Source organism: Podarcis cretensis, assembly GCF_951804945.1.
Source record: "Podarcis cretensis genome assembly, chromosome: 6".
In the NCBI taxonomy this organism is placed as follows: Eukaryota; Metazoa; Chordata; class Lepidosauria; order Squamata; family Lacertidae; genus Podarcis; species Podarcis cretensis.
This window is the reverse complement of record NC_137175.1, coordinates 16488611-16506442: the sequence shown is the minus strand read 5'-3', so window position 1 is coordinate 16506442 and position 17832 is coordinate 16488611. Positions and strand designations below refer to the sequence as shown.

The 17832-nt window shown below is 45.5% G+C and overlaps 1 protein-coding gene across 3 annotated transcripts in view; it reads right to left on the bottom strand.

The window, feature by feature from the left end:
* LOC307217616 overlaps positions 1 to 17832 on the bottom strand; it is an 84759-nt gene that overhangs the window by 50023 nt on the left and 16904 nt on the right. For 2 of the 3 annotated variants that reach the window (XR_013839631.1, XM_079979197.1), the window contains exons 2-5: positions 7402 to 7536; positions 5605 to 5691; positions 617 to 790; positions 266 to 414 (exon numbers count right to left, since the gene is read on the bottom strand). Coding sequence is in view for 2 of the 3 variants with exons in the window: in XM_079979197.1 (XP_079835323.1) it covers positions 266 to 414; positions 617 to 790; positions 5605 to 5691; positions 7402 to 7536 (545 nt within the window). In the remaining variant the exon portion in view is untranslated. The remainder of the gene's footprint in view (positions 1 to 265; positions 415 to 616; positions 791 to 5604; positions 5692 to 7401; positions 7537 to 17832) is intronic. The other variant, XM_079979198.1, reaches the window with a different exon arrangement.

Genomic DNA, 17832 nt, shown 5'->3' with positions numbered 1-17832 from the left:
AATCGGGTTTTCCAAAGCTTGGTGTTAGAGAGCAGGTTTTCCAGGGGGAAACAGCAGGGCAAAGGCAAAACTGCTGGGACCCATGCCTTGAAAGCATGCGATAAGCAGAAAACTGCTTGGGTCCATGCTTTCTAGGGATAGGGCAAGCAGAAATGTAAATGAGCCCTTTCTTGAGAGCTTAATGGGACTCACTTGCAAGCAAACATTCATAGGACTGGTGTAAATAAGGCACTGCCATTAATTCAGTTATCTCTAAGTTTCGTACTTCACCCATTTAATGGACTTTGGCGTCTCTAGCTGTAGATCCAAAATTCCTTCGTGGATCACATCACATTTTTCAGGCTCACCACAGCAAGGTTCTGCCAGCCCTCTGCAGGCGTTACTCTGTATAATCTTACTCAGGAGATGTGTTATCTGCAAAGCAAACATTGGAAGAAGCAGGGTTCATAGAATCATGGAATTATAGAGTTAGAAGAGACCTCAAGGATCATCTAGTCCAAACCCTTGCAATGCAGGAATTCTGCCCACAACCGACCCTGGGTGGGCTTGAACCACCAACCTTCTGGTTAACAGCCAGACTAAATGGAATTGCTGGGAGCTTTTCAACATCACTTACCTTATTTTTATCATCCACCGATGCTGCTTCCAGTATATAGTCCTCGCGTCCATGGAAGTTAATTCTGAAACGTCTTCCTTCGCTGTATGCACAGGATTTGACTTGGGGAAACGGGAACTGTTTTTTGATTATCCCTTTCTCTATGTTAAAAATTGTCTTGGTGCTCAGATCAATCTGCGGGGGAAACAGTGATTTTTCTTGGTGAGGTATTTTTCATGGCCAGTCTTTTCTCCCTAGTGAAGAGCCAACAGCCTCTCCTCAAATTAAGATGCGCAGCCATTTGGTTTTTTTTTAAAAAAAAAAAAGACTGAGAAAATGTATCTTTTTATTGATGATAATAATCAAGACAAACATTCTCTTCATCACTTAGTCACCATAACATATTTATTTAAGTTAGTGACCGAATAGAGATTGATTCTGTCTGCTGCTTCCTTATCCCGTTTTCTTGTGATAAATATGCATCGATTTATCATTTTGAAGTGTTATATCCTTTGAAATTTTCCAGCCTCTTGCTCTACCTAAGGCAAGAACCTCAGCTTGTATGGAAGGATATTAGCCAGATGCAAATGCTTGATTCAGTCTAGTACCCTCACTTGCACCATCAGGGAAGGATTTGAGGGCAAATGTCCAGGGGCCCTTTAACAGAAAGGACTCCAAATGCAGCTAGGCTGGCTTGCCTCGTTCTGAAGTGAAGCAATATGCATTGCAATCTAAAAGAGGGAGACCATTAAGTCTAGACTCTGAATACCCTGCCTCACAAAGAGTGGTATGGACACAGGGCTGTCTTCAGCATATGCGGCGCCAGGGTGCAAAGATCTGCCTGGCGTCCGTCCGTCCCCGGTTGCTCAGTCCCAGGCGTGCAGGAAAGTGGAGCCAGCCAGCCACCTCAGTGTCTCGCTGGCTCAGTTGCCTCCAAACTCGCGGCATGGAGCCGCCTGCAGCAGAAGAGCCCACTGCGGCACTCCAACCGATGGGCGGACTCTTCCCCGGACTCTCAGCCTGGCACCCCTGAGAGCCCCACGCCCGGGCGCCCCACACCCCTAGCGCCTATGAGTAAGACGGCCCTGCATGGACATACCTGAAGATGTGGGGAGCAGTTGATGGGGAAGAACACACAATTTCCTCTGTGTTCTCTCTCCCCCCCCCCCCAGTTGTTTGTATTTAGTTGTTGGCATCTGTCTTTCTCAAGAGACAATGGAGTGCACTGCTCCAGTCAAACCACATTGTTAGCAGCACCAAGACTGGGCAGTGTGTGTGGAGGTCCTGGGCTGCCCAGATGACACCCCACCCCCACCCCCTCAGCCTCACTGATGTGGTCAAAGTATGGCAGAGCAATACGTTTGGCAAAAGCACTCGACACACATAGACACCCTATCTGCATCTCCTCTTTGTCTCATTTCCCCCAAAGCTGAACACACATTCGGCTCATTCTGGGAGAAAAATGAAATCTGAAGAATCACTCTAGTATCCCATGCTAGCACATTTTCTGAAAAGCATCCTTCGCCAAGGAATATCCTTCACATATTCACCAAGGCGCTTATATTACTATACTGCTTCTATTACGAGGACATTCATTCCTTATGTATCACACCCGTTTTACAAATTCCCAGGTAGATAACTTTTACAACTCCTTCCCCTTTTGTCGCTTTGAAATCACTAACCAAGTGGCACTATTCTGTGGCCCCAGGGATGGTTAAATCTCTCTACCCACCAAACCAACACTCAGCGATGCATTCTAAGAGTGACAACACACACACATTACTTAGTCCTTTTTTATGGTGTGCTGCTAATTCCTAACACTCTTTTGCTGCTCTGTAAACTGCAAATCACAAATTGCATTTGTTTGACCATAACTTAGTTACTGATCTGTGGCCATAATAATAATAAAGATTGAAAGATGTACCAATGTGAAGAAAACAGGGATCATTGGAAGGTTGGGTGGGGGTTGTTATCTCACCTTAGTAACTCATGAAAGTTTGTTTGCTTTTAATTGAACTGAAATGAGCTGCATTGGGCTGCAATATTACACAAGCCTCATTGAATGCGCTGGAAATTTACTCCCTCCACCTTACATAGGATCAGGCCCCCTGCTTGCCTGTTTCAGCAAGAAGGCAAAATGTGCTATGCTCCACCCGCTTAGAAACTACAGCTGAGCAGGCAGCTTCCAAGCGAGCCCCTATCAGCTGAAATCCAGGTGCTTCAGATCTTGGGTGTCTGTCTTCTGCCAAGCCCAGTGGGCTTGTACACCACCAGCCATGCTAAAGGGCAACCTTTTGCTGCTTTGTTTTTGCTTTGATGTTGAAAGCTGAGCCTCCCCACTGAGCCTCCCTGCTGAGCTCAGTCCGGAACTAAATTAACCCAGTATTTGCTGGTGCTTACTATTAGCAAATGAATTATCCATTTGCCATCCGGCTGTGAATACTTGAAGGCCTACTCTCTGCCTTGCAGACCATTTCCCACCTGGCCTAGAAGGGAAGGACCCCAACTGACTGACTACAACAGCTGAGGTTGCTGAACAGACTCTTGGGCCAAGATGTTGCGGCTATTGGGGTTTTGCATCTTTATTTTAGTTTCGTTGTGATTTACGTGGAAATGGTTCAGTTTGTTTTTGCTTGTTTTTTTAAGTTTAATTTATTGCTTACGACTGCTTTTGCTATGCTGTAGCTGTGTATTTTTTATGTTGTAAACTGCCTTGAGAGGTAGGCATCTGAAACCCTGCTGTGGGAATTTGCGGGGGGGGGGGCAGAGAGGTGGAAAGTTACCCTTGAATTTGTAATCTTGAATTTGGATGGGCAGCTGCTTAAAGATCCAAGACGGCTTCCAGAGGGAGAGGAGATTGCCAACTCTGCTCCACTCCAGAATGGCTTCCTTCCATTTTTGTTGTTATATGGCAAATGAATTTATTGTGGTTGAGTTTTCCTGGGCAACAGATACATGCACTGAGTACCGACTGACAAGCCATTCTGACTCTAGTTGCTATGCAGAACCTGAAAAGAGGTTAAGGAATTGATTATGAGTGTACTTCCCAGGACAGTAGTATTTGCAGGCTGTTGCTTATAGCTAGACAAGCCATTATAACACCAGTCGGTTGCTATACTTTCGCACAGTTTGACTTCTGCTTTCCAAGATAGATACCATGCAGAAGCAATCTGATTATCTGAAGGCAGCTCACTGGAAGATTATCCATGATGCATTGTTCACAAAGGGCCAGAATATCTTGTTTCGGTGTTGAATAAAAGTGATGACATCATGCCTCGCCCTAAGGTACTTTCCACCTCTCCACCAGGGTAATTCTGCTAGGAAATGACCAATGAAAAGCAAGCTAAGGAGGTATCTTCAAACAAAGAATTCCCCTGTGCTGTGAGTTGTTTGCACAGCAGGATACAGTCAGAGATGAAAATCACAGCCAGGAGTATTGACTGTCTCACTCCAGTACACAGCATTGATTTCTAATCATGTGTGAAAATGTAGTAAGTGGCTGAAAGAGAGAACACACTCCAGGCTGGACGGCTAAGCAGTAGCACTAAACCTACACACTGTGATTTCCTACCGACTAATTATTAAATACTTCCAAATTTCAGCAGCAAGGGAGGCAGAGCTTCTAATGAACCTGATGGCAACCAAAGGTTTGGTTGGTAAGCTATTGACTGGAAATTGATTAGGGGTCAAAGTATGAATGATGAGAAAGGTTCAGTTTTTTTGCTGTTTGTGGGTGTGCATTACAGTGAACATTCACGCTGTGCTGAATGCCAACTTTAACAAAACAATGCTAAATTAATTTTGTAGCTGCCTGATTCTGTCCAAAGATGGATGTGGAAGATGCCTGATTATTATGGTATGATTGCATCTTAAATGGGTTTTCAGTTCCAAAGGTTCTGTATCTACATGAAAATCACATATCCAACCCTTGGAGCTGCCCCAGTGCTAGCAGATGAGGGGGTAAGAGAGAGAGAGAGAAAGCTAGGGATGCTCTCACAAGAACTCTGAGCACCCTTGAGATCTTGCAAAAGCATCACAGAACTAGCTTGCTGAGCAAGCCTTGAACTCCACACACACCCCGGCCCAAAGTAAGGCAGAGGGCTTAAAAGTTCTTTCTGCACCAGTAAACCCAAGCAGGCCCAGTGCAAATAGAGCTTTCAAGGTATGAAATCGCACAAGTTAAACACAAGTGAGATGCAGTTGTACTGTGCATGAATTTGTTGCAAAGATTCAGGTCAGTTTCTCCTACTACTGGGGAAATGGTGTGAGGTTTGCTGCTTTAGTTCCTTTTCCATGTCTTGAAACGCGCACACTGTTTTTGGATCAACACTTTTGACTGCATGCATGCATGAAAAACTAAAAACCCTGCATAGAAAAAGAGTAAATCAGGAAGAAACGCTTTCATTGGCATGCCTGTTCTGTAGGTGCTGAAATGTTTTAGATGGGAAATTCCATAGAAACACATACCACCTGCAACTGGAAGTCCAGGAAGAGATTTATGTTAGCAAAGTCACTTAAATAACACAGATGGAGACAAGAGAGAAAATAAATCCTGGTTACACTGTACTGTGGTAACACAGGAAATCTGGACAAAAATGTATGATTTGAGGAGACATAAGCAAAGAGCTTTTGTCTTTCTTACATTGCAGGCAGCCATTCAACCAAACATACAGAAGAAAAACTCCCTCAAGGTGCATGCTACCTCAGTGAAGATCACGCCATGCTGCCTGGTCACTAAACACCACCACCTCTACCCTCTTGGGTAGTTGACTAATACTATGAAGGCAATTAACCCTTAAATTACACACTGAATAATCCCTTCTGTTGCACTTCCAACACTTTACCACTTATAATTCGGTGGAAAGGAATGGCCTGGCCCTTTGACTTTGGCAAGATTCATCATAGATATCCATCACCTAACCTGCAAGTTAGAACACACGAATCATGGGGAGTTTCACCCATAAACTGTTGTGTTTAGAAAAGGGGGAAAGTTACATTTGTAGAGTTACCTGCAAAATCCTTTTCTGCCACCGGTAGCGGTTATATTTGTAGACAATGAAGTTGAATTGCGAGCTGTTTGGCAAGTCCAGGGAATCCTGCAAGAGATTAGTGTACTTAAATAAGTCATTGCTCCCCTTCTGTTCATCTTACTGCACTTTTCCCTTTTGTGTCTCCATGATATGCAGCACATCTGCCCTGGGATGAATTGTAGCACCTTAATGGATTGATTTTTGGAAGTGTTCAGCATCCACAAATCCTAATGATTTGTGAGCAGTGGGAACTTGGAGCATAAAAGGGAGAGGAAGGGATCTGTAAGCAAACCAGCCAAGACAGATAAAGGGCAGGCCGATAGTTCAAAATAATGCAGAAACAAGGTGTTCCATATTCACAAATCAAAGTTGCCTATTTAATCCTATTTATGTTTGCAATCTGAGTAACTTGGTAAATTGTAAACACTTTCAATAGTTCTCCTAAGAGCTATTGAAAGCACTCCCGATTCCATGGGCTGCTGTTGGAGCCAATTACTGTGGCTGCTGTATCAATGCAGTGGCGCAATTTTATGTACTGTGCTTGCAATTCAAGCTGACCCAGAGCTGCCGAACACGAGCCATAACTTTCATCGTCAGGTAGGCTGGGGCGACACCACACAGCACGTGCAGCAAACAATTGGTGGAAGCAGCAGCAGCAACAACAACAACAACAGAAATGAAAAGAGGGCTGCAAAAAAGAAGGGAGGAGGAAAAGGAACAGGCAATGAACAATGATAATCAGTAGCTGCCATGTATGAATTGCAGCCATGCCTTATTGGCTTTCCCTGTAGCATTTCCCCAAGGAATAGAACATTGAAACAGAGCAAAATCTCAGACTGTTCAGAGCCCCTCTGAGGGATGGGTGAGAGGCACCTTGAAAGGGGAGGAACGGCTCAGTTCCAGGGAAGAATAAGATTCTACATCAGAGACAGTCTTCCTTCTCTCACCAGGCAAGATCTGGATGGGTTGGATGCAGCCCTGCCATCAACATGTGGAATTTCTTGGGCAGTTGTTTGGGTCCCATTATGGTTGGATGCAGAGGAATGGTGGGAGGAACCAGCTTGGGAATCCCCGAGGGAAGAAGACTCAGAGGCCGGGGTGGTGGGATGACAGTGAATAATCAGAGGGAGAAGAGGGAGAAGGTTGGGAAAGAGCAGGTGTCAGAAGATGAAGAGGTAACCGGGCTTAGTGTCAAGGAAGAGCCAGAACGCACTGCTTCGTCAGTAGTAGGGGAGGTTTCTGAGCAGGAACTGTCAGAAGAGGAAGACAGGGAAATGACGCATGAAGCAGAACAGGGGGTGGAGAGCAGTCAGGTGGAGCAGGGGGTCAGAGATGGGGAAGAGCCCTATAACCCACCAGAGCTGGGAGAAGGAAGTTCAGACTCAGAAAGGGGGGGATCATTCACATCAGCACAGGCAAGGAGGGAAATGAAACGTAAAGATCAAAGACGTCTCGCGAGGTTTCCACGCCTACTTTGTTGGCGCCGGAATTGAAAGAAGCCACTCCCCAAGTTTGACTCGACAAGTTCAGACACATGACTGTAGCTGTTCTTTTGTATATATGTAATAAAGACTTTAAATATCACACTGAGTGTACTGGAGTGCTACTGCAAAGAGGGAACACCACCTTGACACTTAGTGAGTTGGGAGAGTCTGTGGCAGAGAGAAGTGGCAGCTTCCGAGTATGTATTATTACTGCATAAAATCATACATAAATATAAATAAATAAAATATGTTTTGTTAGTAAACATATTGGAAGGAAGGTGAGGTACCTTACCACCCACGATGCAATCTGCTTTTCTTCTTTTTCTTCTTCATTTCTCTCTCTTTCTGCTAAATCCAGGGCTTCTTCGACGCTCAGTTCTTTGTTTTTCACCATGTTCATAATTTTCAAGATTTTTCCTTGGCTTAACTTGAGAGAGAGAGAGAGAGAGAGAAATGTTTTTGAACAATAAAAAATCATTGAGCAGGGAGAACGATGTTCGCCCTACCCACCTGGCAAGTCCGGCTACAGCAAGGCTTTTGACAACTGCATTGGCAGTGTATCGGTCATAAAATTACTATTTCATTCATATTTTATGTTTTATCGACAACTTGCCCAGCAAATATAATCTCCCTTTGAAGCCAAGCAGGAGCCTACAAGATATCAAATATACAGGGCTTTGTATGTTTTTGAAAGACAGGGTGGTAGTATTTGGTGCTCAGATTGCTCCGAGGAAATCTCCCTGGCTTGGCTGAGCCGAGCGAGAAGGAAGGATATCAATTCTGAATGCTTTGTGCCGGAGTCTCTCTCTGCTTGCACAAAGCACTGCATAACATATAGCAAGAAGCTAAACTGGTAACATCAGATATTTAGAGGGGACACAGCTAGTTTTGTGTATGGAAATGCATTCGCTCCGGGTTTTAGCTGTCTCTGAAACTTGTCGGAAAATGTTGCCCGTCGAACATAAATGAAACAAAAAACCAGGGGAAGCTGTTCATAACATTACTCAACAGGGATATTATTTATTGCTCTTAAATCAACAAACACAATCCTATGGCCCCTGGGAGAGCATCCTGGGGGCAATAGGATTTTTGCAGACAATGGAAATCTTTTTTTAAAGGAACAACTTGGCTAACTCACATGCCACCTAACCTTCTGGTCTACCATGGCAAGACCAGCAGTGCTTTGGATTTGGGGGGGGGGGGTCATCTGCCTTCAAGTTCCCCCTTTCCTGGCCAGATGTTGTTGTTGTTTAGTCGTTTAGTCGTGTCCGACTCTTCGTGACCCCATGGACCAGAGAACGCCAGGCACTCCTGTCTTCCACTGCCTCCCACAGTTTGGTCAGATTCATGTTTGTAGCTTCGAGAACACTGTCCAACCATCTTGTCCTCTGTCGTCCCCTTCTCCTTGTGCCCTCCATCTTTCCCAACATCAAGGTCTTTTCCAGGGAGTCTTCTCTTCTCATGAGGTGGCCAAAGTATTGGAGCCTCAGCTTCACGATCTGTCCTTCCAGTGAGCACTCAGGGCTGATTTCCTTCAGAATGGATAGGTTTGATCTTCTTGCAGTCCATGGGACTCTCAAGAGTCTCCTCCAGCACCATAATTCAAAAGCATCAATTCTTCGGCGATCAGCCTTCTTTATAGTCCAGCTCTCTCTTCCATACATCACTACTGGGAAAATCATGGCTTTAACTATACGGACCTTTGTTGGCAAGGTGATGTCTCTGCTTTTTAAGATGCTGTCTAGGTTTGCCATCGCCTTTCTCCCAAGGAGCAGGCGTCTTTTAATTTCGTGACTGCTGTCACCATCTGCAGTGATCATGGAGCCCAAGAAAGTAAAATCTCTCACTGCCTCCATTTTTTCCCCTTCTATTTGCCAGGAGGTGATGGGCCCAGTGGCCATGATCTTCGTTTTTTTGATGTTGAGCTTCAGACCATATTTTGCGCTCTCCTCTTTCACCCTCATTAAAAGGTTCTTTAATTCCTCCTCACTTCCTGCCATCCTGGCCAGATAGGATTACACAAAACAAGTTAAATGTTATTCAGTAGTCCTTGATGAACTTAGTCTTTGCCAATTCCTGTTCAAAATGACCTCTAATCTGCACATCTTGAAACTAATAGGCAAATCAATATCCACTGGGTTTCACACTTCTCAAGTTTTATTGAGACAAATATTCCTGCCTGTTCAGATATAGAAGAACCCTGTCATGTGGTCCCCAGTCCTCCAACTGGCAAGAGGTTTCAGGGACACAACACTACTTGGGTTGGGTACCCATTGCAAGGTGGCCATTGGAGGGCTACTGGCATCTTGTAATATTTTTTGTTTGTTTGTTTTTGCAGTGTAACAAGCTTTATTAATAGTCTTACAATACATTACATATATACAATCATACCTCATGTTACGTCTGCTTCATGTTACGTTCTTTCAAGTTACGTCCCGCGGCAACCCAGAAGTACCGGAAAGGGTTACTTCTGGGTTTCGCCACTCGCACATGAGCAGAAGCGCAAAATGACGTCATGCGCAGAAGCGGCAAATTGCAACCCGCGCATGTGCAGACGTGCTGCTGCGGGTTGCGTTCTTTTCATGTTGCGAATAGGCTTCCGGAACGGATGCCATTTGCAACCAGAGGTACCACTGTATAGTACATCTCATAGAGTAAATTGAGATTTTGGGCTGAAACAGAATGGATTAGAATAAATAGATATTTTAAAACATTTTTTTTAAAAGCCCAGAAGCATACTGGAGCAGAATAATGGGTAAGAAACAGGCAAAAGTGATCCTGATCATAAATAGATAGATATCTCCATCCCACAGCTTATTTTAAAAAATAGGATGGAACTAGATGTTATCTTGGCAGAGATGTGCTGCCCAGTGGCGGAGAGCAGGTGGGGGCGGGGCTGGTGTGCGTCCCAGGGGCAGGGCGGCATCCCAGGGGTGGGGCGCATCGGCCGCATGGGTGTGGCGTGTGTCCTGGGGTGGGGCAAGCCGTATGCAGGGGCATGGCACCCAGTGCAGGCGGGGGGCAGTCACGATGGCACCCCACCAGGATCGCGTTCCTGGGGACAGTGTGCTCCCCCTGCACTCCTCTTCCTCTGCCAGTGGTGGTACCAGTTCAGGGGGCTCAGAGGAGCATATTTAGGGAAGGATAGAGGGGCAAGAAAGTCTCATTTTGGAGTCTGCTTTGGAGGGCAGGTATGAAAATGCACAGGGCAACATTTCCATGACAGAATTGAAAAGGAAAGAAGCATCCCTTCTTCCTGCTCCTCCTTCAATTCTTCTCTCAAAGGGAAATCCTTTTGTTTAGGTTTGGTAAGACCTCAGTATCAATCTTATAATCACTGAGGGCTTCAACCTTTGAAAGGGGAGCTCAAGACTATGGCTGCAGGCTAATTCTTCATGGTGTGCACAGCCACACACAGGTTGCTTCCAGGCTGCCACTATTTGGAGGGGGTATTTAATCGCATACTGACAAATTCAAGTTGTGCAAAAACATACTTTTTGCAGTAAGTTAAGTGACAGGAAAACGCACTGGGAAGTGTGGGATAGCACTTTTTGGAGGCAACATCATCTACCTTCCCCACAAACAAATCAGAAATAGATGCTCATTAAATAGGCAATATCATCTAATCTCCCTGCAAACAGATGAGGATGAATGCTCAAGAAACTACAGCTGCTTATAAAGGCATTATTTTTTCCTTTTTTAAAGAAAACTATTTATTATTATTTTCATTAAACACTACCAACAACAAATATAAAACCACGCAGAATCATTTCATTTGCAAGCCCGTACAAAGCAAAACACAGCAAAGAACCAGGAAAAGTATCTACCAGTGTAATATTGGTAAGCACTCTGCTCTCATGCATGCTGTGATTCATTCTGTTGAAAGAATCCTGTGCCTCATGCATTACCCTACTTTCAGTCAACCCCCATACAGTCTCTCCATGACAGGTCGGAAGATATAGAGTACGCTGTCCCCTCTTTATGAAGCAAAAGAACAGAAATCAAAGCTGCCCCATTCTGAGACACCCTTTAAAGCCCTCCTTCTCTGTGTAAGGCGATCCATGTCTGTGTTCCAGACGGGATTAATCCAGGTGTCCATTAGGGGCTCCAACTTGGCTTTCCAAGGAGGCACAACGGTCAGTTGCGCTGCGCCAACAATGGCAAAAAAACAGGAGGTTCTTTTTCTAATTGCCACTTCCTTATATTCTCCTCCCTGGGGAGGGATCGGAGCCCATGCTCAGAGTGCAAAAAGTGATGGGGGATGTTATATATTCAGTGGTCTGTGTTTGCCTAAGCTTGAGTCTGGACTAAGGATTCTGAGCCCTGTGTTCTGATTTGATACATGATATCCAATCACAGAACATTTCAGGATTTGGGACTCTGACTTATGATTCGCAGCTTGGAAGTTTGGAGAGCCAATCACGTTGGGAGTGGGAGTGTCCGAGGCCTTAAGGAATTTATATAAGTGGTGGCTTTGCCCCTGTTGTCCGGTTCTGTTTGTTCTTGCTGTTATCACTGTGTCTTGTCTTGTGGGAACCCACCTACACTTCTACCCGGGATCCACAGCAAGTCAGAGTGGAGAATGGTGAGCTAGCTCTGGTGTAAAGCAGATGAGAACAGACGAAGTCCCTGATGAAGAAGAGAAGAAGAAGAGTTTGGATTTGATATCCCGCTTTATCACTACCCTAAGGAGTCTCAAAGCGGCTAACATTCTCCTTTCCCTTTCTCCCCCACAACAAACACTTTGTGAGGTGAGTGGGGCTGAGAGACTTCAGAGAAGTATGACTAGCCCAAGGTCACCCAGCAGCTGCATGTGGAGGAGCGGAGACTCAAACCCGGTTCACCAAATTACAAGACTACCGCTCCTAACCACTACACCACACTGGCTCTCTGAACTGAGCCAAAGGCCCATCTACTCCAACTTCATGTCCTCATAGTGGCTAATCAGATGCTCATGAGAAGCCTGCAAGCTGTTTGTTTGGACTAGATGATTGCCAGGGTCCCTTCCAGTTCTATGATTCTATGAAACGGGACCTGAGTGAAGTGGCACACTGCCCAACTTTGATTCCCAGCAACTGATATCCTTTTTCTCTTAGTCAGAGATCCTCATACGTTTAATTGAAACGGTTCTGCTTCCCTGCAGTGTGACTGCAACATGGAATGGCCTTCTTAATTCTCTTCATAATGTATGAAGACAAAGCATTTTCAGGAAGGAAACAAGTCTCTCCCCCCCCTTTTGTAGATCCCCCCCCCCCTTGAAAGATTAGTTATGAAGTTTGCTTACTGCTGTTGGAGGCATTCCCCAGAGACAGAGGAAGGGAAAACAATGCAGGGGGGGGGTTCTCTTAAAAAATGTCGCGTTTTGTTCACAATCTCAGTGCACATCTGTAAGCAGATGTTGGAGGGATAAGAGAGGGTTTTGGTGTGTGTGTGTGTGTTTTTAACAAAATAAAAGAAGGAAATGACACTTCTGTCGGTGAGATTTCTCAGAATTATTTGCCTGAAGACTTCTGATTTAACTGATCTTTCTGACAGCAATAAATTAATTCAGTATTTCTTTTTAAAACTTGAAAACAAGTACTTGAAAGGAAGAAGTACGTCCTGACATTTTTCATTTAGCAACTAGATGGTGTGTTTTTCTTCTCCGCTCTCCTCTCTGTTGTGCTCAGAACATTTCTTTTCCTCCCCCAACCACCCCGTTCTTCAATGGATAACAGGTTTCTTCCAGTGAAATGTCACAAAGACTGGTGATTGTTCAGAGGTCTAACAAAATGTGACTGGTGAAACCAGATGTAATGAACCAGACACAGGGCCACGAACTGAACTCAGTGGCAACTTGTTTTCAATCGAGCAAGCCTTGAACTGTAGCGCCGGGAGGCATCTGAAGGTCTTCTAGCTCAACCCCTGGAACAGAGGCTGGCTGACTCACACTCAAACCTCATTAACTGACAGGCAATTTAAAGCATCTTCCATACTGCAGTACAATCTGTCACTTCTGCAGCTCCCAGCCACATGCATTTCCCATCCCTGCCCATTCTTTCTCCTACCTTTCCTTACAAAGTCTTATTTCTGTTAAGATGGCATCATAAAGGTAAAGGTAAAGGGACCCCTGACCATTAGGTCCAGACGTGACCGACTCTGGGGTTGCGGCACTCATCTCGCTTTATTGGCCAAGGGAGCCGGCGTACAGCTTCCGGGTCATGTGGCCAGCATGACTAAGCCGCTTCTGGTGAACCAGAGCAGCACACGGAAATGCCATTTACCTTCCCGCCGGAGCGGTACCTATTTTTCTACTTGCACTTTGACGTGCTTTTGAACTGCTAGGTTGGCAGGAGCTGGGACCAAACAATGGGAGCTCACCCCGTCACGGGGATTCAAACTGCTGACCTTCTGATCGGCAAGTCCTAGGCTCTGTGGTTTAACCCACAGCGCCACCCGCGTCCCTGTATGGCGTCATACACCTCACCAAAATGAAAAAGACAAAAAGAGGGGGAGAGACATCAAGGCACACTTTCCCATAAGCTTTGCTCATTTATATGTACAGGTGCAAATTTAGTAATAATTGCTGTCCTTCAGATAGAAATGCAGTGTGTAGAAGGCATGTGTAGAAGGCAATGGCCTGTGGGCCAGCTGTTGATTTAGAAGACATCTGAAGACAGCCTTGTATAGGGAAATTTTTAACATTTGATGTCTTACTGTGTTTTAATTTGTTGCAAGCGACCCAGAGTGGCTGGGGTAACCCAGTCAGATGGGTGGCATATAAATAATAAGTTAAAAGGTAAAGGTAAAGGTACCCCTGCCCGTACGGGCCAGTCTTGACAGACTCTGGGGTTGTGCGCCCATCTCACTTAAGAGGCCAGGGGCCAGTACTGTCCGGAGACACTTCCGGGTCACGTGGCCAGCGTGACATCACTGCTCTGGCGAGCCAGAGCCGCACACGGAAACGCCGTTTACCTTCCCGCTGGTAAGCGGTCCCTATTTACCTACTTGCACCCAGAGGTGCTTTCGAACTGCTAGGTTGCAGGCGCTGGGACCGAGCAGCGGGAGCGCACCCCGCCGCAGGGATTCGAACCGCCGACCTTTCGATCGGCAAGTCCTAGGCGCTGAGGCTTTAACCCACAGCGCCACCTGTGTCCCAATAATAAGTTATTATTATATTATTATTATTACTTCAAGGTGCTCTCCCGTCCAAGTTTCTTTACCTTTAAACCAGACTCAAACCCCACAACCCTTCAAAAAGAGGACTAACCTTTGCAAAGTAGGATGTGTGATCCTCATCCCTTTCACTCTCTGCCTCATTTCTTTGGCAATCACTTGTAGCTGAATAAGATTGTCTTCCATAAGCACGGTTTTAACAGTGGGTCCATAAGTGACTGTGGAGGCCAGTTCTGGATCCACACGTCCCACAGTGGGGACATAGGTTTCTGGGCAGGAGATGATCACGGTGAGGGTTTGCCAATCATGCCTTCCTCTTAGCACATTTCTCCCTTTCATCATGAGTTTGAGCATCTTCAAAGTCTTTGAAGAGACCTTTGATAGAGGCTGTTCTCCAATTGGAGTGCTCACAGGCCAATGTTTCCCAGTTGCCAATGTTTATTCTACATATTTTTAGATTTGCCTTGAGAGAGTCTTTAAATCTCTTGTTGACCATCAACATTACGCTTTCCATTTTTTAGTTCGGAACAGTTGCTTTGGAAGACAATAATCAGGTATCCAAACAACATGATCAGTCCAATGAAGCTGATGTTGAAGAATCATTGCTTCAACACTGGTGATCTTTACTTTTTCCAGTACATTGGCATTAGTTTGCCTATCTTCCCAAGTGATGTGTAAACATTTTCGGTCACACTGTTGATGGAATCTTTCGAGGAGTTAGATATTATAAGTGGTCCATGTTTCTCCATGCCTTTTTTACAACCCTCTAATCTTTGGCACTTTGTCCCTTGGTCTGGGGCCTGGTGTCTTCTCTAACATCTCCTTCTATTCTGCCATGCCTGACCTACTGTGAGAATCAGGCAACCCAACCAATCACTGCCACAGGCTTTTTCACGACAGTCAACATCACCACTAAGGCCACGAAATTAGTTGGGATTCCTGCATAGCAGGGGGTTGCTCTAGATGACCCTTGGGTCCGTTCCTACTCTATCATTCTATGATATCCATTACAGCAGGAGTGGCTAATCCTCAGCCAAGGAGCTGGATGACCACCCTTTTCCCCATCAAAGTATATGTAGTATTGAGTTGGGATGAGAGGTTTAAATCTGTCCTGATAGGGATGCATATTGTCCCCTCCTCAGTCATCAGATGTCACATTTGATAATTATTTGCTGCATTTGGGGGGTCTCCAGGTCATTCTGCTGAGTGTGGACCTGGGCTTCTGCCCTGAATTTCTGCTCTGACAGTTCCACTGCGCAATTTGCTTCTTAGCCAGATTGCCTCCATGAAGCATACAAGCAGACCAGGAAAACTGAAGTGTTTGTCCTTGGCATCTGCTACATCAGGGTATACTGCCATGGATCAAGGAGGTTCTACTTTAGATGCAAATGAGCAAATGCCTTTTGTTGCTGTCCTTTTGTAACTCTGGAGAAGTAATGAGTCTAGAAACAATGATGCCAACAGACTGCAGACAATGAGAAGAGAACAAATGTGGAATTGTCTGGCAAACAAACGTCATTAATATCAACCAGCTTTTTAAGCAAGCAGATGAAGCCAGCAGACATGTATATAAACAGTGCCAGAAATGTTAATAAATGTTGCTTTTCATATCCCAAGACTATAAAATGTAAAATATTCATGCCAAATGTGTGACTCATGTAGATATAACAATATCTTCCGTTCAGTGATCATCAAGCCACTTTAGTCCATTAAAACCATTTGGATTACAAAGCTATCACTGAAATTGTTTGTAGATTTGATCAGCGTGTCAGCTGAGTGAGGAATTAAATGTGCAAAGTTTTTTTTACCCTTTTTTAATATTCAAAGCACATCCTAACATGTCACTGAAATAAGAGGCAAACACATGCGAATGGTTTTTTAATGGAATGGGAGAGCATCAACAATAGACCAATATGTGTGGTCCTTGCTCCAGAAGTTGCCAATTCCCATTGTGGCAAAAGCCCACAGTGAGCCCTCCAAAATTAAAAGCCCTCCAAGGTCTGCTCTTCTATTTCATAATCCAGGTGGGAGGTGGCAAAGCTGGCTCCATATCTGAGTGGGCCTTGGGGCAAAGGACTTGGGGATCAGCACTCCCTCTTATGTGGAGGGACACCCTCCGCCAGACTTAGCTGCAAGTGATGGTGGCCCCAATGGCTGGTGGCTGCCATCTTAATTTCCCACGTTGCTCAGAGTGCTTAGCACAGTGTCATTCCAAGGCATTGTGGGAAATTTAAATGGCGCCTGCCCACTGTAAGGGGCTCAAGGCACACATCAGAACTGAGGGGCTCTGCTAGGGTACTGGGGTCCAGGCAGCTGCCATAAGCTTCCAGGTGCTGCTGGCAGGCCTGGGAAACTGCATCGCTGAGTAGCCCCTTACAGCAGAGCTGGATTTAGGTGGTGCAAGCTATGTAGTGAGAGCTGGAACATAAAGAAGGCTGATCGCTGAAGAATTGATGCTTTTGAATTATGGTGCTGGAGGAGACTCTTGAGAGTCCCATGGACTGCAAGAAGATCAAACCTCTCCATTCATAAGGAAATCAGCCCTGAGTGCTCACTGGAAGGACAGATCCTGAAGCTGAGACTCCAATACTTTGGCCACCTCATGAGAAGAGAAGTCTCCCTGGAAAAGACCCTGATGTTGGGAAAGATGGAGGGCACAAGGAGAAGGGGACGACAGAGGACGAGATGGTTGGACAGTGTTCTCGAAGCTACCAGCATGAGTTTGACCAAACTGTGGGAGGCAGTGGAAAACAGGAGTGCCTGGCGTGCTCTGGTCCATGGGGTCACGAAGAGTCGGACATGACTAAACGACTAAACAACCACAAAGCTATGTAGTCGCACCAGGCTGCAGCCAAGGAGGGCACCTTCTGAAATCCCAGTAAGCACTTGCTCGGCTTCAGGAAGGAGGTGTGAGGGTTCTGACAGGGTACTGGAGTCTTCCTTCCTCCATCCCCAAGCTGGACAAGTGCTTATTGGGCATTGGGGAGCAGATGGGAGGGCTCTAGGACCCTGTCATGCCTCCTTCCCAAACCCCAAGGGCAGCAAGAGCCCATTGCATATTACATATACACCTGCTTACAGCAAAAACAACAACAACTCCCTGCATATAGAAAACTAGCAAGGAAGCACTGCACATTCAGGTCACCTGAAGGTGGTGCCTCAAAAGGCCTCAGTCTACTTCCAATCCTTTTTGGAGCAAGTTGTTCACGAGGCGCTTTGCTCCTCATCCTCTTCTTGGCCATCTGAACTCCCTTTTACCATCATTTTGGGTTTGCCCTAATGTCTTCCCCTCCCTCTGCATTTCACTCTAACTTCTGGCTCTAACTTCTCTTGCCACTTTTCAGTCCCAGAAAGGTTTTATTTTATTTTCCTCCCCCTGTGCATGGAGGAGTCGTTTGCCTACATATAGAGACATGCATCTCACGCAAGGATGGCAGCAAGGAACCCAGGCTGGGGGCACCACATTTAGGAGAGTTTTAAGGTGATGCACCCTTCACTTTGTGCATTTATTGTATTTCCATTTGTCAAATGGTTTTGGCAGGTTTTTGAAGTGCTACCCAAAAAGCCT